Genomic DNA, 15,219 nt, shown 5'->3' with positions numbered 1-15,219 from the left:
CTGATGGGCTTGCCTGGGAACTGCTGTCTCTGCCAGAGTCCTCTCCGCCAAATGACCCCAATCTCTTCCTTCAGGCGTCTGTGAAGTGTGGCCACCTCTGACGGCATTCCCCGCTGGCCACCTGCCAAAACTGGTGCTGAAAGAGCAGGGTTTCCCCAGCAGACAAGTTGTCTTCTCCAAGGCCGCCTTCTGCCTGCTCTCAGCAGACACACGGGAACCGGCAGCCGGTCCCTTTTCAAAACACAAAGCAGCCTTGAGCCCGCTTGCTTGGAGGCCAGTTCTGGGGCCTCGGAAGCCCTGCTGCGCCTCAAGGGCCTTGAGAGCAGCTCTTCCACTTTCAGACAGAGCCTGCCCGCTCCTCCTCCTCGGGACCCGGTTGCTCCCTCCGCTGTGCGCCTTATGCCTCACCACAGAAGCCAGGATGGCAGCAGGGAGCTGCCACACCTTTCACAAGCTTGGAGGCTGCCATCCTTCAAGCCATTGCCCTCGACCCTCCAGGGACCTAGCCCTGCTGTGCAAATGCAATGCACATGCCTGGCTCCTGCTTCTCTCCTGCACTCCAGCAGGTGAGTGAGCAAGGCTCCTTCAGTCAGCGGCAGAAGGCAGACTGATGAGACAAGGCTGATGCAGGATTCACCAAAGCCACGGACAACGATTGCATGTAGGTTTGAGAGCAGGAGCATCCTTCTCTCCCTAGAGCTTCACAACGATTGCCCTTGCCACAAGTGCCATGGTCAGTGTGTGCCCAGAACAGCAATCCAACTCACAGACAGCAAGGACACGACGCCTGCCAGAGCGCGTTGCTGTGGCTGACATAGCCAGTGAGGAGTGTGCTGCACCTGCATTTCACTGTGCTTTGTGCAGGAAGGTTGACGTTGCTGGGCTGTGCTTGGCTTATTTGGCTTGCCCAGCACTGCTTGCCTGCCACGGCCATCAAAAGATTGGGTCTTCAACACCAAAGCACGCGCATGCTGCTGTAGTCATTGTGTTCTTCGTTGTATGTCTGTTTATTGGGAAGGAGCCAGTGGCACAGGGCTGCAGAGAGCAGGGCGGCAGGGAACTTTCCAAAGAGGCTGCGAGGCCGCGCTGGGTGCTGCCCTGTGAGCTGTTAGCAGGCAGAGCTGGGAGCCAGGCGCTGCCGCCTGCCACGGGGCCTGCCCACCCTGATCGTGCAAGCAGGGCATGCCACAAGGCTCTGTCGGGGGCGTGCAATCCCAGCTTCTGCCTCCAGTCCTGCTTGGAACCCTTCCTGATCCCCCCACACCACCCCCATCCCCCCTCCACCCACCACACCCACCGCCACCACACCCAGCACCCGGAACCAGGCACTCTGTGACATCAGCCCCGTGTCCAAGGGAACCCCAGGCAACAGGAATCCTGCAGGCAGTACGTCGGCAGCCACACTGGTGGTGACAAGCCATCGTTCTTGCAGTTGCCGCATGTTGCTGGTAGTGATGGACTTTCTCCTCCTCCTCGTTGTCCTGCTGGCCATGTGCTGTCCTGTGCACGGCACATGGGATAGCTGTGGGTAAGTGGCCCGAGGCTCTGGGGGGGAGATTGGGCAAACCTTGTGAGCTTCTCTGGAGGGGTCCTGCTTGTCCCCCATGGCCTCCCCAAAGGTTCTTGGAGGCCGTCTGGGAGGCTCAGCTCCCTGCCAGCATCCAGGCTGCCGGCACAGCTCATCTACGGGCTGAAGCAGAAAGCGGGGAAAGGGGAGAGGGCACACAGCCCACGGGTTTCCTCGGCCCTTCTGGCCATGCCTTGAGGGGAGGGAAGATGGCTGGCCTTTAGCCGGAATGGTGCAAGCTTGCATGGAGCTAACCAGAATGGAGTTTCTGGTTACAGAGGCACCTGCGGCCTTCGGCCTGCGGCTTTGAACAACAGTATGTCACACGTCGTGGGTGTCAAAAATGCCCAGCCAGGGGCCTGGCCCTGGGTCGTCAGCATCCAGGCTCCCTTGGAAGGAGGCACGGCGCACATCTGTGGAGGTTCCCTCATCAGCCCACAGTGGGTCCTCACATCAGCCCACTGCTTCATCGAGGCCAGGTAAGGAGGACCAGGGATCGGGGCTAGCCCCACACTCTAGCAGGTGCCCTGAGCACAGCAGCACGTGCTGCAGCATGTCCTGTTGCCCTGCAGTACGCCCAGTGCCTGGGCACTGAGAGGCTGCTCAGGAGAAGGTTGAGCTCGTGCCACTGCTTCCCAGCAGCCTCCAGCTCGACACTGCTTGAGCCCAAGGAGCATGTGGTCTGTCGCACCCTCCCAAGCACTGCTTTCCTCTGTGCCTTGCCAAGCAGAAGGCAGGGCGACTGCTGTGCTGCTGCAGCATGTGGCTCTGCTCCCTCTGAGCCCTCTCTCCATCTGCCTTCCAGGAACATCACCATGTGGCAGGTGGTGGTAGGTGCCACCCGGCTGACCCAGCTGGGACCTGAGGCCCAGGCCCGCAACATCAAGCAGCTGCTGGTTCACCAGCACTTCAATAATATCACGTGGAGAAACGACATTGCCTTGCTGGAACTGGAGCAGCCTGTCCAGTGCAACAGCTATGTACAGCTTGCCTGCGTGCCCGATGCCTCGCTGAGAGTCTCGGAGCTGACAGAGTGCTACGTCAGTGGCTGGGGTGCCAGGACTGCAAGAGGTGAGCTCCCAAAATGTAGTCACGTTGCGAGTGCAAGCTTGGCCAGCTTGGGGAGGCAGGTTGCTCTTCCTGACGGCAGAGGCGAAAGCCAGAATCAGGCTGTGGGGACGTATGCCTCTTAGAGAGGGGGGTGTGAGCCACTGACCCAGAGCAAGGCAGAAAGGAAGGAGCGGTCCAGCGCCTCCCCACATGCAAAGCCGAGCCCCGGGATAGGGCTTCAGTCACGCAGGGAAGGAGAACTGGCAATGAGCTGCTGGGTGTTCATTCCTTTCTGTGCTCTTCACAGCTGGAGGATCGGCATATGTGCTGCAGGAGGCCCAGGTCCACCTCATTGATGCCAGGGTCTGTAACAGCAGCGGCTGGTACAAAGGGGCCATCCACACCCACAACATCTGTGCTGGCTATCCGCAGGGTGGCATCGACACCTGCCAGGTAGGAGCGTGCTACAAGCCAAGCCCCGGCAGCACGGGCAGCCCTGCTACAACTGCCCAAACCTGCACCGTCACGGGCTTTTCCTGGCCACTCACACTTCCATTGCTGTGTCCCCACTGCTGAGGGCCTTACCCCCCTTCCCCTTTTGCACACCTTTGCCCAGGGCCTGCCTGCCTTGTCCCAGAGGCCTGGCACTATGTCCACAACGCCCACCCGGTGCCCTTGGCAGCCCAGAGCTTCACCATCCCAAACCTGCAACGTCCTTCTGCAGCACCTGCAGGACAAGTGTGCCGCAGGGAGAGCGAGCCCTGCCTTACAGGCCCACCGCCCCCTCCCAGGCAAGCTTCTCCAGAGCTTGGCTGGCCACTAAATACAGCTCTGGAAGTGCCACGAGAGGGAAGGAGCCAGCCACTGGGCTGACGGTGGCCACCCAACAACCCCTTCATCCTTTCTCCTCTGCTGCAGGGGGACAGCGGTGGGCCTCTTGTGTGCCAAGACAAGAGCGCTGACTACTTCTGGCTTGTTGGCCTGACCAGCTGGGGGATGGGCTGTGCGAGAGCAAAGAAGTCTGGAGTCTACACCTCCACCCAGCACTTCTACAGCTGGATCCTGGAACAGATGGGCCTGCACACAGCAGTAGCGACTACTGCAAGGCCGCAGCCAGCCTTCAACTCCACCCCCGTTCACAGGCCAACACCAACAGAAGCAGGAAGGTTTATACCCTGCCCACTTCCAGTGCAGAAGCTGTGGGATTTCCTTACTTGGCTGCAGAAGTTGGTGCAGTTCCTAATAGGAGAAAAGGTTTGAGCAGCAGGACAAAGAGGATCCAGGGCTGGCTGCAGCGCACCACCACCATTTCCCGCTGGGGCAATGCCTGCTGATGCAATGGCAGCCTCAGTGTCAAAGGCCTGCTCTGTCCTGCCCGCGCTCCTCTCAACGGAAGAGCTCAGCTGGCTGAGTCCCTGCAATAAAGTGTTTCATTTCTGTGGCTAACCAGGCGCCAGTCCTCTTCAGTCTCGTGTGCAAGGCCAGGACTTCCACACCCGGCACCTGCCGAAGGAAGCAGGCTGCGGGCAGACAAGTCGGGCACAAAGGGTCACAGCAAAGGGCTGAAGCTCTGCCTGCTGAGCAAGGAGGATGAGGGTGCAGTGGAACAAGGGAAGGCAGGTCACTGCGGGGCTCAGGGCCTTGGGGATGGCAGTTGGAAGCACAGAATGCCTTAGGCCCGCTCCTGGTGGGATCCCTGTGTGCGTCTGTATGAGGCACAAGCGAACTGGAACGTGGACTCTCAGGGCCCAGGAAACAGAGATCTAGAAAGACCCAAGGCTTGCACCAGGCACTGGTGAGGGAGCCTTGGCTTTGAGCCCCACATATGACATAGACTTAATTTCCAGACTGTTATCTGAGGCATCTACGAACACGCTGTGCTTATGAATCCAGGGAGTGAAGCTGTGTTTCTCTTTCAGTAGCCTCATCCTCTGGTCTCATGGTTTCATGCCGGCCGGCAACCAAGCACCACGCAGCCGCCCTGCTCACTCCCCCTCATCCGGAGGGCTGGGGAGGAGAATCAGAAAGGAATGTAAAACTTGAGGGTTGAGATAAGAACAATTTAATAATTTAAACAGAATAAAGAGGTAGGAACATCAGTAATAACAATGATAATAGTAACAATTAGGATGGAAAGGTGGGGGAAAAGGGTAAAATCCAAAGGAAAAGGGAGAAAGGGGAGAAAACCCCCAAGTGATGCACAGTACAACTGCTCACCACGTGCTGACTGATGCGCAGCCAGTCTCCGAGCAACGATCCCTCCCCAGCTAACCCTCCTACTTTCTATACCAAGCATGACGTCCCATGGTATGGAATACCTCTTTGGCTGGTTCAGGGCAGCTGACCTGGCTGTGTCCCTTCCCAGTCTCTTGTGCTCCCCCAGCACTCTGGCTGGCAAGGCCCAAGAATCCAAAAAGCCCTTGACTTTAGTATAAACATTACCCAGCAACAACTAAGAACATCAGTGCGGCTATCAACATTGTTCTCACATCACAGGCAAAACACAGCACTGTACTAGCCACTAAGAAGAAAATTAACTCTATCCCAACTGAAACCAGGACATCTGGAAACCCAGGAAAGGCCTGGACTGCATTCACATGGGTGTAAGCAGTGGTTCCATCTGCAGGGATACTTGTCAAGGTATTGCTTTGTCTGTGTCAATCTGTTTTGCCCTTCACATTCATTGTGGTGCTCTCTCTGTGTGTATGTGTGTGTCTGGCTCTTTGGAATGCAGCTGCACGCGCGTGGGAAGATCCATTTAGGCTGGCATAGGAGCAGCCCCCCAGGTGCCCACCTCATTCAGATCAACCAGACCTGAAAGGAGAAATCCCACAGTGTTCAGAAGCCTGCCGGCTCTAGCTGCTCCGTAACAGAGTGGGCAAGGAAACCCAAAGCAACTCTGCAGCAGAGAGCACCGGGTGGGCAGGGAGGCAGCACTGGCTCTGTCATATAAACTCCCAAATTAGGGGGCTCTGAGTGAGTGCTAAACTCTCATTTAGTGTTGAACTGCATGTGTAAGACTTGTGTGCACAAAGGTGAGGTCAAGCTGACCCCCTGTAAAGTTGTCAAAATTGATGACTGAAGAGATTCCTAATTAAGGGATTCAGCCTTGGGAAGGATGGGAGAGAAAGAAGAGATGGTGAAAAGAGTGGCTCACGTCACTAGTGACATCACAATGGCACCATGAAGCCCCGCTGACTGTGGGCATACTCCCTGGATACCGGCCGGCCCCAGCCCGCAGCGGGAGGGTGGCCATCCCACAACAGCACCGGCCCCGCATCACCACCACCATGTGCCAGCGGGTCTGCTGGGCACTGCCGCCATGCAGGAGACAGAACAGGAGCCCCTGGACCAGCTACCAGCGCTGACGGTGCAGTGGCACAGGGGCAGAGGATGCTGCTGGTGTTGGCAGTGGCGTTGGTAATGGCACTGGTGCCGGCTGGCCCCACGGCCGAGGGCTGGGAGCAGTGATGGCTGCAGCCGCTCAGTGCTGGTGAGGTGGAGATGTGCTGGCACATAGAGATGGGCTGAAGCGGTTGCCATCCTTTGGCCCAAATGCACTTGCATGCTTCCACTCAGTCGCCTGCCTGTGTGTGTGTATGTTCTACCCGTTCTTTAAAAAATTGGCCAGAAAGAAAGGAAAGCATTTATGCGTGCTCGACACAAAGTAAAGTTTGGCCTTGTGGCCCCTCTTGAGGCCAACCAACCGGCAGACGTCCCCTAAGGATTCTCACAGGAGTCAAAGGCTTCACCATCCCCTCTCTGGAGGAGGAGGAAGTGCATGTTGCTGAAGCGACCACAGAGCATCTGCTCTGCTGTTCAGTGGATGGGCAGGTCAGCGGCAGCATGAGAAATGCTCCCTTGTCCGACATGTGCCAGATCACTCCGAGTTTGCAGGCTCTGGCCAGCAAGTGAAAACCAAAAGCCCAGGAAGGGAGAACTTGGCTGTGCAGGGTGGGGTGACAGCACAAGTGGAAAGAAACGCCAAAAGACAGAAGCAAGAGGCTTCTCATGGCCAAAGGATTAAAGAAAAAAAGGACAGAAAGGTGAAGAATGAGGACGAAATATAATCAAGCCCTCAGCAGCATTAGAAAAAATATTTCCTAACTCCTTGCTGGCAATTGCTGCACTGTCCGTCATCCTTTATTACTACTGCCTTCAGCTGCTCGCTCTCCTGCTTTATGGGGCAGGCTTGTTTGGGGACCCCCAGCCCTGCTAAGCTGCCGTGGTGCTGGAGTCACTCTGAAGGGGCTGGACGAGGAGTCCCAGTGGTGCCTGGCAGAGCTGCCCATGGGATGAGGCTGGCCTCTGCTCCAGCGAGGCCATGGTGCCTGGGGTCGAGAATCAGGGCTTAGCCCCCCTGCAGCCCTAGGGGCGGGAAATGGCTGTGTGCAGCTCTGCCAGCCCAGGACAGGGCAGGCAGCAGTGGCACCTGCCCGGCCAGAGACACCCCGAAACGTGGTCCTGGCCCACACCATGAAGCAGACAGGCTGTAGTCCCACACTGGCCAGGGCTGCCCCACCATGGCCACCCACCTCACTCCAGCTCCAGCATGGGGACCAGTTGCCCCATATGCCAGCCTTCCCCCTCCATCCCATTTCACCCCTCCCCATCCCACTCCAGACTCCATCCCACCCTGCCTGGCTGGGGGCATCGACCCCTGCTCGCCCCCACCCCCCTGGCTGACAGTAGGGTGCCCTCTCCCCCCCGGTACCCCAACAGACCATACCCAGCTGGCAGCTCAAGGACCCAACCCTCCGGGGCTGTGAGAGCAGGTGGCCGGTGTCCTGGGCATCCCTCTGCCTTGGGGACAGCTTGGCCTTGTCCCTCGGGAAGCCTAAAAGAAAGACCAGAGGGAGGCAGGCTGGGGGGCGCCAGGGTGAATATGGCTTCATGCCAACACTTCTGTCCCCTTGGCACCCGCTGGATCCCCTCCCCAAGCGTGCCTTAGCTGTACCCTCCTTGCCCACAATCACAGGCAGCTGCTTGTCCGGCCAGTCCCTGGGGATGCAGCTGTCTTGGCCCAACAGCTCCATCTTGTCGTGCTGAGAAGGAGAGAGCAGCCTGGCTGACACATGGGGCTGAATTCAGCATCCCCAGGCAACCCTCCCACACCCAGCTCTCCCTGCGGAAACTGAGTCATGCATCCCTCCCAGTGCTCAGCATCACCCTCCCAGCCTTGGTCGCCCCACCAGATCCCTACCTTTGTCATCCCTACCTTGATGGGGCACAGGATAGGGGGCTGGAGTGGCCATAGAGCACCCGGTGGGTGAGGCTGCTGCGGAGCTGAATTTTGGCGACTTATCTCACAGGAGGCACCTGATGCCCCAGCAAACCTGAGGTCAGGCTGAGACCAGGCACAGCTCATCACGTGGCTTCTGCACCACTGAGGCAGAAAAATGGGCTCGATGGGGCAGCGCCGGGCAAGGCTGTAGGACCCCACAGGCCTGGGGCAAGAACAGCTGACCCTCCCCAGCACATCTCTGCTCCTCTGCCCTCCCCAGGCACCCCCAGACCCTCTGCCCACACCCGGAGAAGAGCCCTCCCTTGCCGTGGTATGACATCCCCAGGGACCGGGGATGGGTCCCCGTGTCCCCCACCTGTGGCCGTGATGCTGAGTTTGCTACTGCTTGATGATGGCACCAGGGTGCCCAGTGAGGCAGAGGTCAGCGGCGGCAGCAATGGGATGGCCGTAATTCTCCTGGAGAAGGCAGGAGCCACGGGTGGGTGACAGGGGGCAAACAACCAACCCTGGCTCAAAGCAGCGCCCCAAAGCCCACAGGCTTGTAGCCAGAGGCATCCCCTGCCTGCTGCTGTCACGAAGGGGTCCCCACCCCCCCACAGGCACGTAGGGCTGCAGAGGGACCTTGGCAGGGTTGGTCCCCCCAGGCAGACACCCTCACACCTGTGGCTGCCCAGGGTGCGCAGGGGTGCGAGGGGAAGGGCGCAGGCTCCCATGCCTGCTATCCAAACCAGCCCTCACACCGCTTTCATCCCTTCGTCAGCGCTAATTACCCCCCTGTGCCTTGCCAGGAGAGCAGGTCACAACCCAGCTCCCCAGCACTGCATGTCACACCCCTGCTTGGGGAGATGAGCCGTCACCCCCCAGCCTTGCTCCAGAAAGCCTCTGCACCCACTCCCCACTTCTGGTTTGGGAGGGCTCTGTCCTGCACGTGCCCCCTCCTCCTGCCTCCTTTCATGTCAGGAACCTGCTACCGGTGGGAGGAAAAGGCACTGATTCCTGATCAGCATCCCCACACTTCGCTGGCTAAAGTGCTCCGATGCCAGGGTACCTCGCGAGCACCAGCTGGGATAGCTGGAAGGAACAGGGTGAGATGCCCAAAGCCATCCCCATCCCCACTGCACTCACCCAGACGCATCATGGGCCTCTGTCGGCAGCACCTTCTCCTTGAGCTGCTCCAGGCTGTCCTTCCAGTGTGCCATATTATTCTATGTAATGTGTACCCTCGAGAACTTGGTGTGCGGGTTAGGAGGAAAAATCCACCGTGCGTCCAGCATGGCAATAAACCACTGTCAGCTTCCTAAACTGTCGTTTGGCTCAGAGAGCTTTCTTGGTTATGATTTTCGGTAACAGAACATGGTGACCAAACGGGACCCGCTTTCCGGAATCTCGACAGACCAGAGAAATCGTGAGCACCGCAAGCATGCACCGGAGTAGTTTTGCCAAGGTTCTGAGATTCCCTGGCCAGGTGAATCTCCGTGACAGCTCTCTGGGATAACAGCGACATGGTCATAAACACTGAGGTTGCTTACAAAGAAGTCGTATCGCATTGCGAGTTGAAGTCCCCCCGGTGGGTCAGAGTCCCCCCGGGATATTTGAAGTGCACAATTGTCTAATCCATATGCTGTTATGCAGATGCCCAGAGCCCAGATTTTGCCTCACGCTCATGTGAAACTTTGTTGGATTTTGTTTGCTGGATTTTGCCTCTGTCCGGTTTTGTTTGCAGGGTTTGGTTTAGGTATTGAGTGTTTGTGATTTTGAAACTTTGTACACATGGGATCTGGTCATTCTGCTAGAGGGAGCTGGTTCTTCAGAGTTCTTTTGGGTTGTTTATTAAGATGCTGGAGCAAGTTTTGGAGTGACCTCCCCAATCAGAAAAAATGGGCCGAATATTGCCATCACTGGTAGCCCTTGTATACCTTAGGTGATCAAGAGAAATGGCCTAGGAAGGGAAGCATAATCTCCAATACAGCATGGCAGTACATGTTCTTTTGGTACATGCAAAGGACAATGGGAAGAAGTCCCATAAGTGGGTTGAGAAAGGATCATGGTACAAGAAGTAAATACACATTCATGATACTTGATGGTAATGTATTAATAATGATGGAGGGGAAGTTAATTATTAATTGCCTTGGTGTTGTTCTGCTTGTAGTATTGGGAAAAGGTGTTTGAAAGGGGAGAATGAAGAAGAGGATGTGCAATTTCTGGTTTCAGGGCAGTGTTGCTGGTAATAGGGAGAGATTTTTGCTGAAGGAAAAAGAATGGTGTTGGGGAAAGCTCAGGAAGAGGATGCGAGGATAAATGGCTTTCGCTGCTTTGTTTGTGGGGCAGTCAGAGCTGCCTCCCTGCCCACCCGGTGCTCTCTGCTGCAGAGTTGCTTTGGGTTTCCTTGCCCACTCTGTTACGGAGCAGCTAGAGCCGGCAGGCTTCTGAACACTGTGGGATTTCTCCTTTCAGGTCTGGTTGATCTGAATGAGGTGGGCACCTGGGGGGCTGCTCCTATGCCAGCCTAAATGGATCTTCCCACGCGCGTGCAGCTGCATTCCAAAGAGCCAGACACACACATACACACAGAGAGAGCACCACAATGAATGTGAAGGGCAAAACAGATTGACACAGACAAATCAATGCCTTGACAAGCATCCCTGCAGATGTAACCACTGCTTACATCCATGTGAATGCAGTCCAGGCCTTTCCTGCATTTCCAGAGGATCAAGATGACATGTTCTACTGAAAGAGAAACACAGCTTCACTCCCTGGATTCATAAGCACAGCATGTTCGTAGATGCCTCCGATAACAGTCTAGAAATTAAGTCCATGTCATATGTGAGGCTCAAAGCCAAGGCTCCCTCACCAGTGCCTGGTGCAAGCCTTGGGTCTTTCTAGATCTGTGTTTCCTGGGCTCTGAGAGTCCACGTTCAAGTTCGCTTGCGCCTCATACAGACGCACACAGGGATCCCACCAGGAGCGGGCCTAAGGCATTCTGTGCTTCCAACTGCCATCCCCAAGGCCCTGAGCCCCGCAGTGACCTGCCTTCCCTTGTTCCACTGCACCCTCATCCTTCTTGCTCAGCAGGCAGAGCTTCAGCCCTTTGCTGTGACCCTTTGTGCCCGACTTGTCTGCCCGCAGCCTGCTTCCTTCGGCAGGTGCCGGGTGTGGAAGTCCTGGCCTTGCACACGAGACTGAAGAGGACTGGCGCCTGGTTAGCCACAGAAATGAAACACTTTATTGCAGGGACTCAGCCAGCTGAGCTCTTCCGTTGAGAGGAGCGCGGGCAGGACAGAGCAGGCCTTTGACACTGAGGCTGCCATTGCATCAGCAGGCATTGCCCCAGCGGGAAATGGTGGTGGTGCGCCGCAGCCAGCCCTGGATCCTCTTCGTCCTGCTGATCAAAACTTTTCTCCTATTAGGAACTGCACCAACTTCTGCAGCCAAGAAAGGAAATCCCGCAGCTTCTGCACTGGAAGTGGGCAGGGTATAAACCTTCCTGCTTCTGTTGGTGTTGGCCTGTGAACGGGGGTGGAGGTGAAGGCTGGCTGCGGCCTTGCAGTAGTCGCTACTGCTGTGTGCAGGCCCATCTGTTCCAGGATCCAGTTGTAGAAGTGCTGGGTGGAGGTGTAGACTCCGGGCTTCTTTGCTCTCGCACAGCCCATCCCCCAGCTGGTCAGGCCAACAAGCCAGAAGTAGTCAGCGCTCTTGTCTTGGCACACAAGAGGCCCACCGCTGTCCCCCTGCAGCAGAGGAGAAAGGATGAAGGGGTTGTTGGGTGGCCACCGTCAGCCCAGTGGCTGGCTCCTTCCCTCTCGTGGCACTTCCAGAGCTGTATTTAGTGGCCAGCCAAGCTCTGGAGAAGCTTGCCTGGGAGGGGGCAGTGGGCCTGTAAGGCAGGGCTCACTCTCTCTGCGGAACGGTGGTACTGATGGTGTGTCAGATGACTGTTTCTGGCTTAGGATGGTGAAGCTCCGGGCTGCCAAGGGCACTGGGTGGGCTTTGTGGACATAGTGCCAGGCCTCTGGGACAAGGCAGGCAGGCCCTGGGCAAAGGCGTGCAAAAGGGGAAGGGGGGTAAGGCCCTCAGCAGTGGGGACACAGCAATGGGAGTGTGAGTGGCCAGGAAAAGCCCGTGACGGTGCAGGTTTGGGCAGTTGTGGCAGGGCTGCCTGTGCTGCCGGGGCTTCGCTTGTAGCACGCTCCTACCTGGCAGGTGTCGATGCCACCCTGCGGATAGCCAGCACAGATGTTGTGGGTGTGGATGGCCCCTTTGTACCAGCCGCTGCTGTTACAGACCCCGGCATCAATGAGGTGGACCTGGGCCTCCTGCAGCACATATGCCGATCCTCCAGCTGTGAAGAGCACAGAAAGGAATGAACACCCAGCAGCTCATTGCCAGTTCTCCTTCCCTGCATGACTGAAGCCCTATCCCGGGGCTCGGCTTTGCATGTGGGGAGGCGCTGGACCGCTCCTTCCTTTCTGCCTTGCTCTGGGTCAGTGGCTCACACCCCCCTCTCTAAGAGGCATACGTCCCCACAGCCTGATTCTGGCTTTCGCCTCTGCCGTCAGGAAGAGCAACCTGCCTCCCCAAGCTGGCCAAGCTTGCACTCGCAACGTGACTACATTTTGGGAACTCACCTCTTGCAGTCCTGGCACCCCAGCCACTGACGTAGCACTCTGTCAGCTCCGAGACTCTCAGCGAGGCATCGGGCACGCAGGCAAGCTGTACATAGTTGTTGCACTGGACAGGCTGCTCCAGTTCCAGCAAGGCAATGTCGTTCCTCCGTGTGATATTATTGAAGTGCTGGTGAACCAGCAGCTGCTTGATGTTGCGCGCCTGGGCCTCAGGTCCCAGCTGGGTCAGCCGGGTGGCACCTACCACCACCTGCCACATGGTGATGTTCCTGGAAGGCAGATGGAGAGAGGGCTCAGAGGGAGCAGAGCCACATGCTGCAGCAGCACAGCAGTCGCCCTGCCTTCTGCTTGGCAAGGCAGAGAGGGAAAGCAGTGCTTGGGAGGGTGCGACAGACCACATGCTCCTTGGGCTCAAGCAGTGTCGAGCTGGAGGCTGCTGGGAAGCAGTGGCACGAGCTCAGCCTTCTCCTGAGCAGCCTCTCAGGTGGCTGCGGAGTGCCCAGGCACTGGGCGTACTGCAGGGCAACAGGACATGCTGCAGCACGTGCTGCTGTGCTCAGGGCACCTGCTAGAGTGTGGGGCTAGCCCCGATCCCTGGTCCTCCTTACCTGGCCTCGATGAAGCAGTAGGCTGATGTGAGGACCCACTGTGGGCTGATGAGGGAGCCCCCGCAGATGTGCGCCGTGCCTCCTTCCAAGGGAGCCTCGATGCTGACGATCCAAGGCCAGGCCCCTGGCTGGGCATCTCTGCCACCCACAACGCGCGACATGCCGTAGTGAAAAGCCGCAGGCCGAAGGCCGCAGGTGCCTCTGTAACCAGAAACTCCATTCTGGTTAGCTCCATGCAAGCTTGCGCCATTCCGGCTAAAGGTCAGCCATCTTCCCTCCCCTCAAGGCATGGCCAGAAGGGCCGAGGAAACCCGTGGGCTGTGTGCCCGCTCCCCTTTCCCCGCTTTCTGCTTCAGCCCGTAGATGAGCTGTGCTGGCAGCCTGGGTGATGGCAGGGAGCTGAGCCTCCCAGATGGCCTTCAAGAGCCTCTGGGGTGGCCATGGGGGACAAGCAGGACCCCTCCAGAGAAGCTCACAAGGTTTGCCCAATCTCCCCCCCAGAGCCTCGGGCCACTTACCCACAGCTGTCCCATGTGCCGTGCACAGGACAGCACATGGCCAGCAGGACAATGAGGAGGAGGAGAACATCCATCACTACCAGCAACATGTGGCAGCTGCAAGAACGAGGGCTTGTCACCACCAGTGTGGCTGCCGACGTACTGCCTGCAGGATTCCTGTTGCCTGGGGTTCCCTTGGACACGGGGCTGATGTCACAGAGTGCCTGGTTCCAGGTGCTGGGCGTGGTGGCGGTGGGGGAGGGACGGGTGGCAACAGGAGGGGTTCCAAGCAGGACTGGAGGCAGAAGCTGGGATTGCACGCCCCCGACAGAGCCTTGTGGCATGCCCTGCTTGCACGATCAGGGTGGGCAGGCCCCGTGGCAGGCAGCAGCGCCTGGCTCCCAGCTCTGCCTGCTAACAGCTCACAGGGCAGCACCCAGCGCGGCCTCGCAGCCTCTTTGGGAAGTTCCCTGCCGCCCTGCTCTCTGCAGCCCTGTGCCACCGGCTCCTTCCCAATAAACAGACACACAACAAAGAACACAATGACTACAGCAGCATGCGCGTGCTTGGGTGTTGAAGAGCCAATCTTTTGATGGCCGTGGCAGGCAAGCAGTGCTGGGCAAGCCAAATAAGCCAAGCACAGCCCAGCAACGTCAACCTTCCTGCACAAAGCACAGTGAAATGCAGGTGCAGCACACTCCTCACTGGCTATGTCAGCCACAGCAACGCGCTCTGGCAGGCGTCGTGTCCTTGCTGTCTGTGAGTTGGATTGCTGTTCTGGGCACACACTGACCATGGCACTTGTGGCAAGGGCAATCGTTGTGAAGCTCTAGGGAGAGAAGGATGCTCCTGCTCTCAAACCTACATGCAATCGTTTTCCGTGGCTTTGGTGAATCCTGCATCAGCCTTGTCTCATCAGTCTGCCTTCTGCCGCTGACTGAAGGAGCCTTGCTCACTCACCTGCTGGAGTGCAGGAGAGAAGCAGGAGCCAGGCATGTGCATTGCATTTGCACAGCAGGGCTAGGTCCCTGGAGGGTCGAGGGCAATGGCTTGAAGGATGGCAGCCTCCAAGCTTGTGAAAGGTGCAGCAGCTCCCTGCTGCCATCCTGGCTTCTGTGGTGAGGCATAAGGCGCACAGCGGAGGGAGCAACCGGGTCCCGAGGAGGAGGAGCGGGCAGGCTCTGTCTGAAAGTGGAAGAGCTGCTCTCAAGGCCCTTGAGGCGCAGCAGGGCTTCCTAGGCCCCAGAACTGGCCTCCAAGCAAGCGGGCTCAAGGCTGCTTTGTGTTTTGAAAAGGGACCGGCTGCCGGTTCCCGTGTGTCTGCTGAGAGCAGGCAGAAGGCGGCCTTGGAGAAGACAACTTGTCTGCTGGGGAAACCCTGCTCTTTCAGCACCAGTTTTGGCAGGTGGCTAGCGGGGAATGCCGTCAGAGGTGGCCACACTTCACAGACGCTTGAAGGAAGAGATTGGGGTCATTTGGCGGAGAGGACTCTGGCAGAGACAGCAGTTCCCAGGCAAGCCCGTCAGTAATGGCACACAAGACCAAGGTGACCTAGCTAACAACACCCAAAGACCATGTGTGTTGACAGATGGGGCAAACCTGGGAGCAAAGGGGGGAAAAAATAACCGGG

The 15,219-nt window shown here is 57.8% G+C and overlaps 2 protein-coding genes across 2 annotated transcripts; one reads left to right on the top strand and one right to left on the bottom strand.

Moving 5' to 3' along the window:
* Positions 1 to 1,440: 1,440 nt before the first annotated feature.
* On the top strand, positions 1,441 to 4,059 carry LOC121087993 (acrosin-like). The gene is made up of 5 exons (XM_040593565.1): positions 1,441 to 1,528; positions 1,846 to 2,046; positions 2,373 to 2,638; positions 2,925 to 3,070; positions 3,536 to 4,059. Exons 1-5 carry the CDS (start codon positions 1,455 to 1,457, stop codon positions 3,875 to 3,877), a joined length of 1,029 nt encoding a protein of 342 aa, XP_040449499.1. The 5' UTR covers positions 1,441 to 1,454; the 3' UTR covers positions 3,878 to 4,059.
* A 7,007-nt stretch (positions 4,060 to 11,066) lies between these two features.
* Positions 11,067 to 14,450, bottom strand: LOC121086540 (acrosin-like). The gene is made up of 5 exons (XM_040590443.1): positions 13,611 to 14,450; positions 13,093 to 13,293; positions 12,488 to 12,753; positions 12,056 to 12,201; positions 11,067 to 11,590 (listed from the first exon to the last, which is right to left on the bottom strand). The coding sequence occupies exons 1-5, from the start codon at positions 13,931 to 13,933 to the stop codon at positions 11,249 to 11,251; spliced, it is 1,278 nt and encodes a 425-aa protein (XP_040446377.1). The 5' UTR covers positions 13,934 to 14,450; the 3' UTR covers positions 11,067 to 11,248.
* Positions 14,451 to 15,219: the final 769 nt, after the last annotated feature.

The sequence above is a fragment of the Falco naumanni genome, chromosome 4 (genome assembly GCF_017639655.2).
Source record: "Falco naumanni isolate bFalNau1 chromosome 4, bFalNau1.pat, whole genome shotgun sequence".
NCBI lineage: Eukaryota > Metazoa > Chordata > Aves > Falconiformes > Falconidae > Falco > Falco naumanni.
This window is presented reverse-complemented; position numbering and strand designations above follow the sequence as displayed.

Excerpts from the sequence above, each read along its gene's own strand:
- LOC121086540 (XM_040590443.1), bottom strand. The coding sequence starts at position 13,933 with ATGCCACAAGGCTCTGTCGGGGGCGTGCAATCCCAGCTTCTGCCTCCA. Across the intron at positions 13,294-13,610 it reads GGCACATGGGACAGCTGTGG|AGGCACCTGCGGCCTTCGGC; the intron begins GTAAGTGGCCCG and ends TTCTGGTTACAG. Across the intron at positions 12,202-12,487 it reads GGGTGCCAGGACTGCAAGAG|CTGGAGGATCGGCATATGTG; the intron begins GTGAGTTCCCAA and ends TGCTCTTCACAG.
- LOC121087993 (XM_040593565.1), top strand. The coding sequence starts at position 1,455 with ATGGACTTTCTCCTCCTCCTCGTTGTCCTGCTGGCCATGTGCTGTCCT. Across the intron at positions 1,529-1,845 it reads GGCACATGGGATAGCTGTGG|AGGCACCTGCGGCCTTCGGC; the intron begins GTAAGTGGCCCG and ends TTCTGGTTACAG. Across the intron at positions 3,071-3,535 it reads GTGGCATCGACACCTGCCAG|GGGGACAGCGGTGGGCCTCT; the intron begins GTAGGAGCGTGC and ends CCTCTGCTGCAG.